The 16,543-nt window shown below is 41.1% G+C and overlaps 1 protein-coding gene across 4 annotated transcripts in view; it reads right to left on the bottom strand.

The window, feature by feature from the left end:
* Positions 1–440: 440 nt before the first annotated feature.
* Positions 441–16,543, bottom strand: part of chd2 (chromodomain helicase DNA binding protein 2) — a 47,039-nt gene continuing 30,936 nt past the window's right edge. For all 4 annotated transcript variants that reach the window (XM_017704228.2, XM_017704227.2, XM_017704226.2 and 1 more), the window contains 20 exons: positions 16,333–16,404; positions 12,139–12,288; positions 11,876–12,024; positions 11,644–11,740; positions 11,419–11,511; positions 10,867–11,037; positions 8,791–8,966; positions 8,665–8,706; positions 8,330–8,469; positions 8,018–8,156; positions 7,141–7,291; positions 6,942–7,064; positions 6,505–6,627; positions 6,182–6,322; positions 5,874–5,993; positions 4,124–4,302; positions 3,801–3,900; positions 3,511–3,709; positions 2,797–3,046; positions 441–2,347 (listed from right to left, as the gene is read on the bottom strand). In XM_017704228.2, the coding sequence (XP_017559717.1) occupies positions 2,032–2,347; positions 2,797–3,046; positions 3,511–3,709; positions 3,801–3,900; positions 4,124–4,302; positions 5,874–5,993; positions 6,182–6,322; positions 6,505–6,627; positions 6,942–7,064; positions 7,141–7,291; positions 8,018–8,156; positions 8,330–8,469; positions 8,665–8,706; positions 8,791–8,966; positions 10,867–11,037; positions 11,419–11,511; positions 11,644–11,740; positions 11,876–12,024; positions 12,139–12,288; positions 16,333–16,404 (2,931 nt within the window). In that variant the 3' untranslated portion in view covers positions 441–2,031. The remainder of the gene's footprint in view (positions 2,348–2,796; positions 3,047–3,510; positions 3,710–3,800; positions 3,901–4,123; positions 4,303–5,873; positions 5,994–6,181; positions 6,323–6,504; positions 6,628–6,941; positions 7,065–7,140; positions 7,292–8,017; positions 8,157–8,329; positions 8,470–8,664; positions 8,707–8,790; positions 8,967–10,866; positions 11,038–11,418; positions 11,512–11,643; positions 11,741–11,875; positions 12,025–12,138; positions 12,289–16,332; positions 16,405–16,543) is intronic.

The raw sequence follows: 16,543 nt of genomic DNA, 5'->3' as shown, positions 1-16,543 counted from the left end.
AATAGTTCACAGTAGCAGTGGTAGAAACGCCTGGAGTGAGAGATTTATTACATTAGCTATGCAGCCTGATGCCTGAAACATTGCTTTGAGAACGTTTTGGCCTAAAAAATATTTTAGGTACTATTTTGCCTCACAACACCCTGCATAAAGAAAATCAAGATGTACCACTATTTTACCACCATCAATATTAAAAATACAACTCAGAAGACACATTTAGCTTCACTAGTCGTTTTGAATGGTAAATAAATTGGCTGTGTTTACGTCGTGGACATTGCAAGCCCTGGTTCTGTTCATTAGCATTGTAAATAAATCAGTTCATAAGTTTCTCTACAAACCACAATTCACAATTCAATACATCAGAAACACTGAAAAGTCGGCTTCGAATGTTTTCACTACTGTGTTAGTCATTGACGTAAAAACGGCACAAAATTGCACCGGCAGGAACTGCATGACGTAGGAAAGTTTAATACATATAGGTCTATAAACAGTATGTACAGCATAGTTCATCTGAACAGTGGCTTCTTTTTTCACAAATATAAATTACTTTAATTGGCTTGTCTCGAAGAATGAACACAGGTCCGTGAAGTGCAGGCTAGAGCTGCAGAACGAGGGAGAGGCTGTGACTCCTAACACAACTCGGTTCCTCTGAAGAAGAACAATGGTCCTCCCAGCACGGCCTGCCATATTGTTCCCCGCTCATCGCCAACTCTTCACCTCAATGTCTATCACAACACCACAGCCTAATACTGCACAGTCTCTGTCATTAAAGACCACGAAAATGCCACCGGAGATTCCTTAGACACAAGAATAAGGCACAGATGGAGGGAAACAAACAAAAAAAAAAAGGGAAAAGAGAACCCCAACAATATCATGTACCAGCACTCCCGTCTGTTTTTTGGCATTGGAACGGGTGAACCCAAAATAGCTTGACATTCCCGCTCCCTTCTGTTCCAACACTCTCAGTGCCAGCATTTCCATTTAAAGGTCAAACATATCAAACATTTCAGCATACTCACACTAAGGAAAAAATATTAATGAGGAATATTGTCCATTGTTTTATTCTGTGAGTGGCTGGAGATGTAGAGTCCAATACTTGTAGTGCAATACAAAAATCTGCCATTAGCAATCATTAGCCTATACTCACTGAAATGTCGGAAACATGAAGATGGAAATTTCAGCTTAAAACTATAGAAAAATACAGCTTTTGGGCTTTAGTTAGCTAGTGTTCTGACAACAAGGCCTGTATTGACCTGGAATTTGTGTCCAGCCTTAATTTCACAGACTGGATTACATAGCCTAGCAGTCGGCTAATTCAGTCATCTGTGCTGTCCATTGCTGCGAATGTTGTACTTTTTTTTTATACTAATTAAAGATTTCATAAGTCCCAAAACAGGAGTACATGTACATGTAGTTACAACTTCTAACATCCATTTTTCCTATCAGCTTGATACAAGGGCAGGTGCAAATTAATCCAAGATTAACCCAATACATGATCAAAACATCTAAAAAAAAAAAAAAAAAAAAAGACAGATGAATTAAAACCTAAAGGTGCTGTGATTTAGCCCCCACCCCCACCCCCCATAAAGGCTATGTTCACGGAATAATCCTTTATTCTGCACAAAACAAACCAACAAAAAAAGAAAATGAAAAACATCAAAGTAATGTTTGCTTTGGGAATACTCCCTTTTCTACTAATGACTTTCCAAAAAAAGAAAAAAGAGGCCAAATACGTGAGGCACTTTCACGCTTCAAACTCGGTCATACTTCAAAGGCTTTAGTAAGTTCATTCACGTAATAGTCCATAGGACTAACAGCTTTCGCCGTTCCTTTTCCTCATTTCAAGCTTCCTTTTACATCCAGAATTGAGCTCAGGACAACACTGGCAGAGCTCGACATATAGCTGTAGGAAGGGATTTGTTGGTGGCTGGTAAAGACGGCCCAGTTTTGCCCATAAGGGCCAGAAGAAAGGTGTCCTCCCTGCAGTGTCCACTGAGCAGCGTGGACCGTCCCTGCTTGGAGCGCTCACCTGAATCATGTCTTCCTGTTGTTCCAGTTGAGGTCTGTCCCGGGTTTCTGCTCTGCAGTCCTCTCAAGGGGCGAGAGGGATTCGAGTGGGGATTTCTGTGCTTGAGGGGAGCGAGGGTCTATAACAGGAGGGGGCTTGTCTGGGTGAAATGGCCGGTAGTGGTCAGGCCCCATTTGGCCGTGGTTCCCAGGGATGCCCCTGTGATCAGGCATCCTCCTGAAGTCCTGAGAATATCCTCCTCCCCCGCCTCCTCCTCCACTGCCCTGGTGGTAGTTCGGTGAGCGGTACTCGTCTGATCGCCTCCTCTTGGGGTCCGGATGTCTGAAGACAAAAAAAAAAAAAAGTTAGAATAACCTGTACAAAATATTTTGTTCATTAAAGGGGAAACAGCAGTCCCAGCTTCTGTTTACCTACATTTAAAGAAGTATATGCAAAAAAACGGCAATAACAAAAAGACCTTTCTGTATGATCTGCTTCACAAGCACATTTGCTCCACATATCTAAATGTACCCCCTCTTTCTGTAAGGGGAACCACCTCAACTCCTACAGGATATCATTAAATATTAAATTCACTGACACATATGGACTTTCGTACATAAGCCTTTTCATTAGATGTTGTTAAAAGACTTTTTAAACAGGCTTGAAAGGTGAACAGTCAGGTCTTGTCAGGTTCAAATATTTGAACGCTTAATTATTAATACTCAAGCAACAGACTGAACTGTTAAAAAGTCAAATATTGTATGATTTAGCATCCGTTTTTATTTCATTACCGATCATAATAGTCACGATGACCCCGGTGGTCGCGGTCGTTGCCATACTGGTCATAGGGGCGTTTGCGGGGAGAGCCACTGTTCCGGTAGCCTCCAGGGTTGCGGTAAGAGTCCCCATGTGGCCGTCGGTCACCATAGTGATGGTCCTTGTACCTGTGAGGGTCGTAAGGGTGATGGCGGTCACCTTGCCAGGACTGGTTGCTGTTACCAGGGTAGTTGTATTTACGCTCCCTCTGCCATTCTCCCCGATCTGTGGATCAAGACACAAAACTGTTATGTATGGTAAGACAGTCACTGACACTTCCACTAACAGAAACGCTGCATTACTCTGACTTCTTGTGGACTAAGAAAACTCTTTTGGTATCCTATTAGTCAAATTATTGCACAGAAATACAAATTATCAACATTGATCACATAATAAAACATTGAAACTACCATCATTTCGGATCACCTCAAAGAACTGGCTGGTAACCCACTCATATCATTAACATCTCATGGTTTTTGATGCTTCACAAAAGCAGACACAGTGCTTTCGTTTCACCCAAATTACTGCCATATTCTGGTGTATCTATTTTATTAGAGCTTCACACTGTTACACCAAAATATGCAAACTGGCAAGACCACTGATTTAAAAGCATTCTTCTTTCAGACCAAACTTTAGCCATGCTTAAGCTACTTCATTACACTTGTACTGATCAAAGTTCTTTCTCTCACCATCATTAGGGAAGTGTCTCTTATTGGACTGATTGTAGGGTTCACGGTGGTGGGAGTGAGATGGCGGCCCAGTGGGATGGTTCTGAGGTGCATGGGGCTTAGTTGAAGACTGAGTCCCGGTGGAGTCACGACTCGATCCAGACGGTTCAGGCCGGAAAGGCTTCTTCCTGGTGGGGTCATCTTTCTTCTTTTGCTCTTTCTGAAAGCAACGTGCATAGAGCGCATGAGCAGGACAGGACGAGATTTGAACGAAAAACGGCTGGTCTTCACTGGGCTAAAGCTATGTTTACCTCTTCCTCCTGGGATCGCTTCTTCTGGGCCATTTTATACAGCTTGTGCAGTTTCCTGGCTCCAAACTCGGTGAACTTGGACACAAAGATCCAGAGATTTCTATATGGAAAAAGAAAAAAAAATATTTAAGAATAGAGTATTTTAAGGGACAAACCGAGCTACAAGAGTATACTGGAATAAAATCCTAGCAGAAATAGGATATGAATATATTTATAGCGCAAAGATGGTTCATTTTGACAGCCTCTCTCTACAGTTCTGAATAATCATAACACCACAAAACTTTCAGAGCCCTGGAAACTTTGTGTATGTTTGTATGCGAGACCTGCGCCAAGTCTTGACATGCTCCGGGTCGCTGTAGGCTTTAAGGCACTCAGTGATGCGGTCTCCAATCTTCAGCAGGCAGGCTCTGGTGTGCTGTAGCTGCTCCTGCACGGACAGGCCTTCATCTGGCTTATCCAGCTGCTTCAGAGCCTTCTTCACCGGCCTCATCCTCTCTTTACACTGAATACACAGACATAGAAGTTACATATAAGGCTTCAAACTAAGGCTGTTTAAAACAAACAATGTTTGTTTTGTTTGTCAATCATTATCGCCATACTGGCCTTTGCAATACAGATACTACTGACCACAGTATGAAAATCAGCCCTCAACCAGAGAAATGTTTTAAATTTTTTTTGCCCTCAATATCTCCCATTTCTGAACATCGGAACATTGTTTCTTACTTAAAACAGTGCATGCTGATCTTAAGTCACATTTTGGTTTCACTAATGTGTTTCAATATGTAGCAGCACAGTATGTTATATGGTGCACCTAAACTTCAGACCACCATTTGTAAACCTTTTTCAAACCACAAAAAGGGGCAATTTAAGACTGCAAACAAGCAGTCACTGTGTGCAGATATTCACATACTGTCTGCAATACTTGCAAGTACTGTTAGCATGTACTGTGGATTAGGGATTCCCAATCACAGTGGAATTATATGGTATCAGCAGATATTTGCTTTTAAAAAATACTGTTGCTGACAAAACATTGTGTCCCTAAATCTGTAACTGTACAGAAGAAAGAAGACTTATAATGGGAGTTCATGTAACAAGATTTTTTAAGTAATTCTGGACCACTTCTATTAATCCATTTAGCATGAAAAGTTTTTGCATGACCGTGTTGATCTACTGGTTTCAGACTGACGTTTAGATTATACCAATATTGCACACCTATATTCGATGATGTATCTGTTATTCTCAGGAAGGGCAGCATGTTTAGGAGAAGCTGGGTGACAGCACTAAAATGTCTGCATTTTTCCATTTTACTGCAACAAATGATCATATTTTTCTAGAATCCCAACTCTCTAGAATCCCAACTCTCTAGGTAGTCCCAATTTCTACATTTCATTTATCTCTATGTCTCAGCAGATGTATGACAAGTACTGGATATTGGCATCTACACTGAATTTTTATATCAGTGCATCCCTACCAGGGTGCACTGCTGCCCTTACCAAACCAAAATGCATAGAAAATGAGGATGAAATGTAGAGATGGCAAGAATTTTTAACCATAGGAAAAGTCTCATGCGACACTAGCAGAAAGAACTAAAACAGAAGACAGGACATTTTGGAGAAACATTATCCATATGGTCTCCAGGACGTGGAACCAAACTGCCGACACTAACAATAATAATAGTAATAAAAAATGTAAATAAAGAATAAATAAATAAAGAAGACTTTTATTATGGATATTTTATCTAATTCTGTTTTAGGTCTCATCATAACCCCACAATATCCTTCTCTGTTCATCCAATGAGCATGTACTTGATTTATAACACTGCAGATTCACGCCCTGTAGTTAAGATGTGAGGAACATAGACTGGCACCTCCATGAACTATAATTACACATAAATGCCTTTCTCCACATCTATGCAAACACAAATCACGTGCATCTTTAAAGAAGATCGCAGGAGCTTACATTTTCACTTTCTTTTGTCACAGAAAACGGAGTGTGACTTGGCAGAATTAGAGAGAGATCAAAAAGCTTGACAGAGAATCATGAGACAGGTAATGAAGACCACAAGAAACTCACAATGCTGAAGGTTTCCTGGTCCAGTTCATCATCATCCTCCTCTCCAATAGGGACAGGCTCACTGCCTGCTGTAATGTGCACCGGACCCTGAGCCTTCTTGCCTTTGCCTGCTGGTTTGGCCTGAAAAATTCCCAAATAAATGTCAAAGAGAGCTCTATGCACACACATATTCCTGCAAGGTCCACATTTCACTGTTCATTTGTTTTGTTCAGTCTACAGATCTGAGACTAATCGCAACAAACAGTAAGCCAATGAAACTTGAGGGAATGTTCTAATATAGGGTCCTTACACCTTCAGGATTAAACTACCTTATCTTTCTTGAGCTTGGAGCGCTTTTTGTCTTTGTCGCCCTCCTTCTCTTTCTTCTGAGCTCCCTGCTTCTCTTTGTTCTCTTTGTTGTCCTTCTTCTTCTGTTTTTTCTTTGTGGGGGATTTCTCAGCTCCGTCATCCTAGAAGAAACATACAAACAAAGGGAAAAGTTCCCACAAAAATGTGAACTGACTGGTCGAAAGCGTTGACGCAAGTTTTACATCAAGTTTAGCGTAACTTGCTCTGAAAACAACCACATTGTTTTAGTTTATGTTTCTGTTTTGATGGGGATTTGATACGCTGACTGTGTAAGGGAACATACCTTCACTTCGCCTTCCTCAGAAGGGATATCAGACAGACGGGGAGAAGAGATTTCATTGGCTAGCTCGTCTTTTGGGGCCTTGTTCTCCTTCTTTACTCGTGGTTTCCTCTTCTTTACCTTGGTCTAGAAGAAAGCATGAGCCAATACCATAAACTAAACTAAGGACTGTAAACAATGTGAACCAATAAAACTGAAAGGAAAGGCGAAACTACATCAGACCTAAAGACTAATTATACTAATGACTGGATAGTCCAGTGAGCTTTATACTATTAACATTACGGTAACAATACTTTTTATTCTCTTTATTTGGTGGATTGCCCTCCCAAGAAGAAGGCTATAACAGTGCTGGGACAATTTTCGGGTTATATGTTTAGCTGCCATGCTTTATAAATCAACAGGCTATAAGACAACTTAACGGCCGATGACTCTCTACTTACCTCCTCTCCTGCTTTGGATGCATCTTTGTTCTCCAGGTCCTTCTTCAGCATCTTCAACAAGTAGTCTGCTCTCATCTGTAACTGTTTTGCTTGTGGTTTCTTGGCAGGGTCATCTGGAAGTATCTGTAAACATCAACGGGGCAGTGTTAGCTCAGACATACAGCTGAATCAAATTCAGAAGATCCCAATGAACACACACCTTTTCTGAAAGCTTAAGGTCAGAATCAGTCTTGATCAGGTCCCAGTTGCCGTAGCCATGCTCATAGATGCCCAGCAACAGCTGTGTATCATCATGGATGTCCCAGTCCACATCAAAATGAGGAATTTTCACACGACAGGTCAGCTGAAACCTACAGAGAGTTGGGCAGTTACTTGGTGTCTATCTGCAGCATTTGATGACATATTTGTACTGAGTACAGAGACTAGATTAAATTACTTTGCTTGTTCTAAAGGGCAACAATGTGGCATATTAACCCTATTAAACTGAACATCTCTGGAACGATCCATTCAGATACTTTATGACCCTTTTTACTCGTTCTAAAGCCAATAATATGTATAGGCATGGAGAATCAGGGCTTTCTTTGTGCTGCAGAGCTTTCTTGGGTGCCAAGATACGATTATTAAATTATTCTAGATGCATCATTTTCATAGTTGTAATCTTTTTTTTTTTTACTTTGCATATTCATGTCAATTCAAGATTGCAATGCCTGTAAGAATCTGTTTTTCCCCACCCCTACTTGTCCATCACTGTATATAAGATAGACAAGAGTGCTCTCATTTTTGGATTCGTTGTGATTTTTTCCCCTGTGAGCTCATTCAGAGCACAGTCCAGATCAATTAGCACTTAATATTGATTTGTTTGTCTAGAATAACAATTAAGAAACAAAACAAAATAACTAACTAACGACTAAAAAAAAAAAATCTACGACTGTGTTAGTTACTTTTACATCTCAAAAAATGCAAAATCACAAAATCAAAGATGTGTGTTATCTGAGTTAAGCTTAGATTTTGAGTCTTTCACATAATAACCACCAAGACTGATTCTAATCAATTAGAAGTTCGGGTTAAGGACATACTTGTTCCTCTCGGCAGGGTTGGAGGGCACAGCTTTGTGAAGAGGCTCAAACTCTTCCTCGTGCTGGATGATGGACTTGGCATTCACCTGAACCCCCGAGATCTTGATGTTGATGCCACGTCTTTTCCCTGGACCTTTGGCTAGAGAGTAGGCACACAGTGCCATAAGAGAACAATGGTGTCATTATTTTTACCAAATATCCCTCGCTTGTCTTTTGCCACTTGACAAACTGTCATTGTAATTAAGAATTTGATCCCAACAATGGTTTGCCTGGTTAAATAAAGTTTAAATAAATTTTTAAAATCTCTCTAACCTTCTGTGGGGTTCTCCTTCATTTGCTCCTCATGCTCCTGTATTGCAGTCACACATGTGGTGTGAACAAGCTCTCCCAGTCTCTTTAGGTCTGCTATGGACTTGTCCACCAACTCAGAGTCTCGTGCAATGGCCTCCAGCCTGAAAATAATGCACAACCAATCAGCATGGACATCTGAATTCACAAGTGAGCATCAAATGTAAGCACTAATAATGTCTTTATCTCTTTAGCCAAATTAAGAAGCTTAGATAATTATTATTATTTTAGTCTCTTTCTAAACTCATATTATATAGAAAGTCTTTAATCATGATCTTAATATGTATTTAAATCCATACCTCTCAAGTGGGGCTCCAAACTTCTTATAAGCCTTTATGAACCTGTTAAAAAGAGCATTTATCAATCAAATTTCAGCCCCACTAAAAGGTGACGGCTGTGTATTCACATATGGCTTAGAGGGATACCTGCGGATCTCTGCGTCAGTGAAGCCCTCCACGTTGTTCTTGCGTGCACGCGGTCGGCCTCTCCGCTTTGGCTTCTTGTCATCATCGCTGTCATCTGTTTCACTCTCCGAGCCTGAGGAACGGTTCTTGAGTTTGAGCTTTGAGCCAACGTCGCTGTCGCTGTCATTAGCCTGCGCCTACAAAAGCACAACACAAGCTCTCACACACACAGTCTGGGGTGAAAGCCTATGAAAAATGCTTTTTAGCTCATAGAAGGTGACTGGTTTAGTAACCGTTTTGCACAAACCCCCTTTAGGGCACTAGATGCATTCATGATGGATTCTAATAGTCAAAGTCCTGCCATACAGAGCCAGAACAATGAGTTTTGTTGTCCAAAGACTTCTGGCTAAAACAGTCTGGGTGTCCAGAAGCATGGTATTAGTGCATTACTTAAAAGTTTTCTAATATTTCTACAAATCTCAAAAGGGAAAAAAGAAAATTCCAATTTTTGATATGCAATTTAGCTTCTCTCTAATGTTATGCATTTTCATACTGAAGATCCATGAGACGAACTCAGAGAGCAGTTAAAGTCTTTTACTGTGTTTATAGTTTCTTATCCATTTAGTCCAAAGAAGGAAAGACTACTGCAGTCAGCTAAAGGCAACCGCACACCAGACAGAAGCTCCGCGCTGTGCTGCCAGAAGATCTCAGGTGCCAGTTAGCAGACAATCCAGAGCTATAGCAATCTATAGCACACCGGAAGTGCATAAAACTTTGTTTAGTAAATGTATCAGGATTAGTATCAGCTAACAAACTCTTCACAAGAGTTTCCCACCTAAAACATACACTAAAACGTACAAAGTGACACACGTTATGATGAGACTAGGCTAGTAACATTAGCAGAGGTGAAAACCGACGATCAGCATTTGTGTGTTTAACTTAAATACTTTAGATTAGCTGCCTTTCACATATTACTATGCATAGGTTGTGTGGGTTTAAAAATAATGCAGTACCAGTAAGACTCTGAGTGACATCACTGTCTCTGATGGTGGCTACCAGATGCTTGGAGTGCAGACGTCTATAGCCTTAAGAGTCCTTCACTTTTGATGTATTTTTTGATGTATTTCTCAACATCAAATTTGAGTAAAACGCCTGCACACCTGCTCTGCTTTATTACTGTGGGCAGAGGGAAAATGCTAATCTCTGCAGAGCTCTACTACACAAGCCTGTTTGGCCCAAAACCAAGTTTGACACCGCTGATTTAGTGGCTGCTTTGCTTTCTTATTAAACAAACGGTGGTGCTGCTGCAGCACTAACAACACTATTACGTTCTGTAAGCATCTTTAACCAGGGGCAGAAATGTTCAGCTGTATTAGTGAACGTTGAGTGCTTTTAATTTCTTCCTGAAAAGAAACCTCTTTTCCTGAAAAGGCACAGCACCAGAGAACGTCTCGAGGAACACTCCCAGTTGTCCCTCTTTGATGCTCCAATATTAAATCATCTCCAGCTCAAAGGAAGAGTAATGAGCATGCGGTTTAGTGCGTACATGCGGCCGATTTCGCTAGGGAACCCACCGTGCCATAAAACTTAACAAGTCATTACTAAGGCCTACAATGCAACAGACCCCACACACACATACACACACACACACACACACTTGTAGCACAGAGCTGATCCAGCACAGAGCCATAAACTCTAATGAGTCATTACCATCTGCCTATGAGATCAGCACTAACACAAGCAGACACAAATGTAAGCAAGAAAAAAGCCTAAGGGTGCACTTCATGTTACCTTTTGCTGAATAAACACATCCATAATATTTGTATTAAAAAGCCATAGTGATTATATGAGCGGCTCCAACCAACTTGAATACATAGGCAGACAATAATGTGTTAAAATGTGTTTGTATAACAAAAGTATTGAAATACACTAATATTGCAGTCTTCAGAGAGCCTAAGAAAACAGGAATACTTCTCTAAATCTTTTTTACTTAGTGCTAAATGACAGGGATTGTTTCCTAGATCAGCGCTCCTACAACTGACAGTTTTCATATATATTATCCCTGTAGGTTGGAAGTTTCTATAAGGTATTCCTTACTCTTTTATTGGAGCTCCTGCTCCTGGGCAGCATGTAGATGTCCTCCATCTCTTTCTTCTTCTCCTCTTCCTCCACCCGTCGCCGCTGGTCTTCAGGAATGATGTCATCCCAGTCCCTCACGGGTTTCTCCTCGAGCTCTGGAGCGCTCTCATCCATGGTGAAGTTGGCCACCTGTAACAACGCAAAGAAACAATGCCTCTGTTGAAGGAACAAATCTAATAATAATAATAATAATAATAACAACAACAATAATAATAATACAACAAACATGTTTACCGCATCTACATTGTTTTTTTTACAATTAACAAACATGCCTCAGTACAATAATAGCCAGATATTGCTTTGAAAAAGAAAATATTTATTTCAAATTTTAATAGCAACATTGCTGTGGGGTAAACATGCCGGTCTCCCTTGCAAATCTGGCACCCTGACATCGTCTGAGCTAGGCAACGTTATTAGAAGGTTATTGTCAGGTTATTAAAGGGGGGGGGGGATAACACAAAAAAAGTCTAATATCTAAGAAATTAAAAATGGTAAATGCTGGTAAACTACCTTAAACTGGGACAGGAGCTCATCTGTTGCGCTGGAACCTTGATCACTCTCTCTGGTCTCAGCCAGCCGCAAAATCTCATCAATGTCCATCTCCTGCAATCGAAAACAGAAAAATGCACAATTTATTACTGGGCATTGTTATAACAGAGGTAGTAAAACTTCATTCACTCAAAACTGCTGATACAGAAACTATGAGCTGTGTTCCTTCGAGTGGAAAAGGGATACCTGTGGCTCTGACTCTTCCCCTTCAGGCTCTTTAAAGAGCTCTTCTGCGCCAAACTTCAAGATGGCTGTCAGCTCCTCCTTGTTAAAAGGGTTTGAACTGGAAACAATCGTTCAAATACAGTTCATGACAACACAATGAATGTCATTTCCATCCGGATAATATTAATGATCTGCATGACAATAATAATCATTTTAATCCTCTCTCTCTACGGAGCTCTTAAGGAATACTCACTTTGAATTTCCTGAGCTATTATCCAGGACCGTTCGCCCAGTGGTGTCCATTCTCTGAATGACAAGATGGTCTAGAACCATCTTCTTTTTAGCCCTTTCAATAATATCCTCCTCTACAGTCCCTTTGGTGACCAGACGATAAATATTTACCTAACAGTAAAGTGAAGCATATATCACTCACTCTGCTTATCAAAGCAAATATTTGCAATATTTTTCTCCTCCAACATCATGTCAGTGTGCAACAAAGCTCATGCCATCACTTACTTGTTTTTTCTGGCCTATTCTGTGGGCTCTGGCCTGTGCCTGCAGGTCGTTCTGTGGGTTCCAGTCTGAGTCAAAGATTACCACGGTATCAGCTGAGGCTAGATTGATGCCCAGGCCTCCAGCACGAGTGGATAAGAGGAAACAGAAGTCCTGGATGTGGAAGAAGAGAAGGATTGAGGATGACCAGATCATCTCAGGGCTATAGCACATACAAAACCCAAGCTGGACATGGTCAAATGTAGAGACAAGCATATCAGCTTACTGCTCCTCACCCCAGTGGTGGGACTAGAGACTTCCGGGTTGCGAGAGATACGCTGGCGCGTTTAGATGCCGCTTCTCCCCGGGTAATAAAGTTTTTATGTATTCGGTTTTTCTACTTGCTGTGTGAAAAAGTGCTTCAAAACCCAACACATTGTATCAAATTTTGTACTGGATTTACTGTATATACTGTACTTGTGGATTTCTCCTTGTGGCTCTGAGTTCTCTACTTAGCGTGGAGCGTCTGTGACTGTGCTTAACACCAACTGTGAGACTACCTGTGTTGCTCGTGCTTTGGGGTTATTTCGGGATTATTCTCTGGCATTAACTGGACTGTAATGGCTGCAACTTACATTGTGGCCATATCATGACGGCGAGGAGAACAAGTCACCCTGGTATTTTGCGACGACCTAAATATGGTCATCGGGGTCTTGGTCAGACTTTTAACTATTATCAGCACCCCAACAATATTCCCTCACTCTGGGCATCGTACCGCCGTGAATCTTCCCAGGCGACGGCAGGCTCAACTGATCACATAAATAACCGGAACCTACGTTATGTATCTACAACATCTCTGCACGCCCCGAGCACTGATCATACTCTTAAATGTGCTCTGTTCAATGTTCGTTCCTTAAATAATAAGGCAACGTTTGTCGCTGATATTATCCTGGAACATGACATTGACCTGCTCTGTCTCATGGAAACCTGACAGTGGCCCAATGAGTATTTCTCGCTCAATCAGACTCTGCCTCCACATAATCAATACGCGGATAAACCTCGTTTAACTGGTCGAGGTGGAGGACTTGCAGTGGTGTACAGATCTGGCCTTAAAGTTAAAACAGTTTTAATCCCAAAGATGACCTCGTTTGAGTGTTTGGCACTGTTGGTCTCTACTGGTAAACCGGTACTGGTTTTGCTTATCTATCGCCCCCCCCAAAAACTTCATCTGTTTTGATGGCAGAATTTTCTGAGCTAATTTCCACTCTTATTCCTGTTTATTCTGAGCTGTTGCTGCTTGTTGACTTTAATATTCATATCAATTCTGGTAACTGTCTGTTTGCTAAAGAATTTCTTAATGTTTTACAGAGCTTTGGTATATCTCAGCATGTTGATTTTCCTACTCATAACAAGGGCCACACCTTGGACATTGTTTGCTTTCTGGGTAAAACCCCTTTTAATGTGAAAGGCATTGATCTGTGTGTATCTGACCATAAAGCTGTGTTCTTTGATTTTTCGCTATCATGTCAACAGCGAGGGCAGCGTCAATCAGGCCAGTTTACATTCCGGAGCCTTAAAAATATCAGTCCTCCTGCTGTTAAGGAGATGTTCAGTCAGAGTCCGGTACCTGTTTGTTTAGATCCTGATTTGCTAGTGACCCATTATGACAAAACACTGTCGCATATTTTAAATCACCTGGCACCTCTAAGAACACGCTTGGCTACATTTTCTCAGCCTGCTCCCTGGTATACTGCTGAGCTGCGCAAGCTGAAAGCTGTTGGTCGTCAGCTTGAACGTCTTGCAAACAGAACTGGCCTGACTGTGCACGCCCTTGCTTACAGTGATCATGTTTTGTTTTATAAGGAAAAACTACAGGAATCTAAAACACTATATTATTCTAATGCTATTCATGGTGCCCACAGTAACCCTAGAGCTCTCTTTTCAACGGTCAATAAGTTATTGAGCCCTGTGAAAAGTTTCCCCATGGTTCCCTCGGCTGAACTCTGCTCTCGGTTCAACTTTTTCAATCATGAAATACATACAATTTACTCTCAGTTTCAGCCTACGGCAGCTACCCCAAACATTCCACAACTATTTTCTCAGTTCAGCAGCAGCTACTTTTCTACTTTCAATACTGTTAACCAGCAGTATGTTTCACAGATTATTAATTCCTCAAGGGCAACTACATGTCAATTAGACCCCTTGCCAACGCAGCAGGTGAAAGCCTGTTCTCCATTTATCTGTCCTCTTATTACCAGGGTTATCAATGCTTCACTTAGCTCAGGAATGGTCCCAGCTTCTCTGAAACTGGCAGCTTTTACTCCAGTTCTCAAGAAGCCTGGCCTAGATCCTGAGAATCTCGCAATTATAGGCCCATCTCTAATCTCCCATTCCTTGCTAAACTGTTTGAGTGTACAGTAGCTGCTCAGTTAACAGAACATATTGTATCATGTGATCTGTTTGAGGTCTTTCAATCAGGATTTAGGAGGAATCACAGCACAGAAACTGCTCTTGTTAGGGTTGTCAATGATTTGCTGAGGTCAGCTGACCAAGGACTGCGGAGTCTGCTTGTCCTATTGGACCTTATTGCAGCATTTGTGTGTCATAGCCTTTTACTAACTCGTCTCAAAAATATATTTGGCATAACTGGTACTGCATTAGCTTGGTTCCAATCATATATTTCTGGTAGGCAGCAGTTTGTTTCAATGGGAAGTTTTCGATCTGACACATGCTCCTTGTCACATGGTGTCCCCCAGGGCTCTGTTCTTGGGCCCCTACTTTTTATTTTGTACATCCTTCCTCTTGGTAACATCATTAGACATCATAGGCTGCTGTTTTACTGTTTTGCTGATGATGTCCAGATATACATTTGTACACAGCCTTCTCACAGCTTGCCACCTAGTGCCTTGCTGAATTGCTTAACCGACGTGAGGGCTTGACTGGTGGAGAACTTCCTGAGCCTGAATAATAAAAAATCCAAAGCCATCATAATTGCTTCTCCTGCAACAGTCAGGTGGCTTAGTGACACTGCTGTCTGTATCCCTGGTTTTGTTGTCTCTACCTCTACACAAGTGAGAAATCTTGGAGTAATTTTTGATTCTACATTATCCTTTGAATCACACATTAACACCACATGTAGGACAGCCTTCTACCATTTGGATTCTCCCTTTCACTGCTGCTGAGACCATAGTCCATGCATTTATAACTACCAGGCTTGACTACTGCAATGCTCTGCTGTCTGGCCTCCCTACTCGGGCTTTGAGCAGGCTGCAATATGTGCAGAACTCTGCTGCTAGGGTGCTGACCCATACACGATCGTGGGAGCATATTACTCCAGTCCTTAGTCGTCTCCACTGGCTTCCAGTGAAGTACCGTATACAGTACAAATTACTTGTGTTGGTGTTTAAATCCCTGCATGACCTTGCCCCATCTTACCTAAGAAGTCTACTTCAATCTTATACTCCAGTGCGTACTCTTCAGTCCTCTAGCCTCCACTTGCCTGAGGTCCCACATTTTAAGCTAAGCACCACTGGAAATAGAGCATTTTGTGTCGCGGGTCCAAAGCTGTGGAATGGTCTTCCTGATGAACTGCGAGCTTGTTCATCTGTTGATGTTTTTAAATCCCGACTCAAATCTCATCTTTTTAAACTAGTATATGGTTGACATTATATGTTTGTATTTATGGTTATGTATGTGTCTATGTATGTATGTATGTATGTACGTATATGATCTTACTGTTTATCTACCTTTTTTCTTCTTTTATTATCTATTGTACAGTGTCCTTGGGTCTCTTGAAAGGCACTTTTAAATAAAAATGTATTATTATTATTATTATTATTATTGGAAAATATAGGTATCCAAATGAGAGGTGAAACTTGGTGAGATTTGGACAAGGATATATTTATTTTCTCTGCTATACACTGTACTTTCAAAAGACTCTCAACACCAATGTTCGAAGGCATATTTTTCATGTCCCGCTTTTTATGAGAAGAACCAATTCATTGAAAAAGGTTAAAGGAAAAAAGAAAAACAGGATGGATACAGTCAGATGATTCATGAACAAACTACTAAGAAGCATAAAGACAAACAAAAGACAGGATATTCTAGAGAAACGCTACCTGCGATTTACTATCTGACGGAGACAGATGCTGCCATAGGAGTTTTAGGATAACCATATCTGCACACAGACCGCAAGACTACCAGTTTTTTGTTACATACCTCAGAACCCTCAGCATTAAAGTGGTCGAGTGCTTGTTTCCGGAGCTCTCCTTTGATAGAACCGTCCAAGCGCTAAGGTAAGACAAAAAAAAAAAAAAAAAGACAGTAATTTAAAGATCTTGTCTTGAGTACAGGCATCCTACATGCTGTCTGACGTTCCACATATGCATAGACACAGTTTAGATAGGAGCTGGTAATTCTTGCTAATGCA

Source organism: Pygocentrus nattereri, chromosome 7, assembly GCF_015220715.1.
Source record: "Pygocentrus nattereri isolate fPygNat1 chromosome 7, fPygNat1.pri, whole genome shotgun sequence".
In the NCBI taxonomy this organism is placed as follows: Eukaryota; Metazoa; Chordata; class Actinopteri; order Characiformes; family Serrasalmidae; genus Pygocentrus; species Pygocentrus nattereri.
Note: the sequence above shows the minus strand (reverse complement) of the source record. Positions and strands in the feature narration are given on the sequence as shown.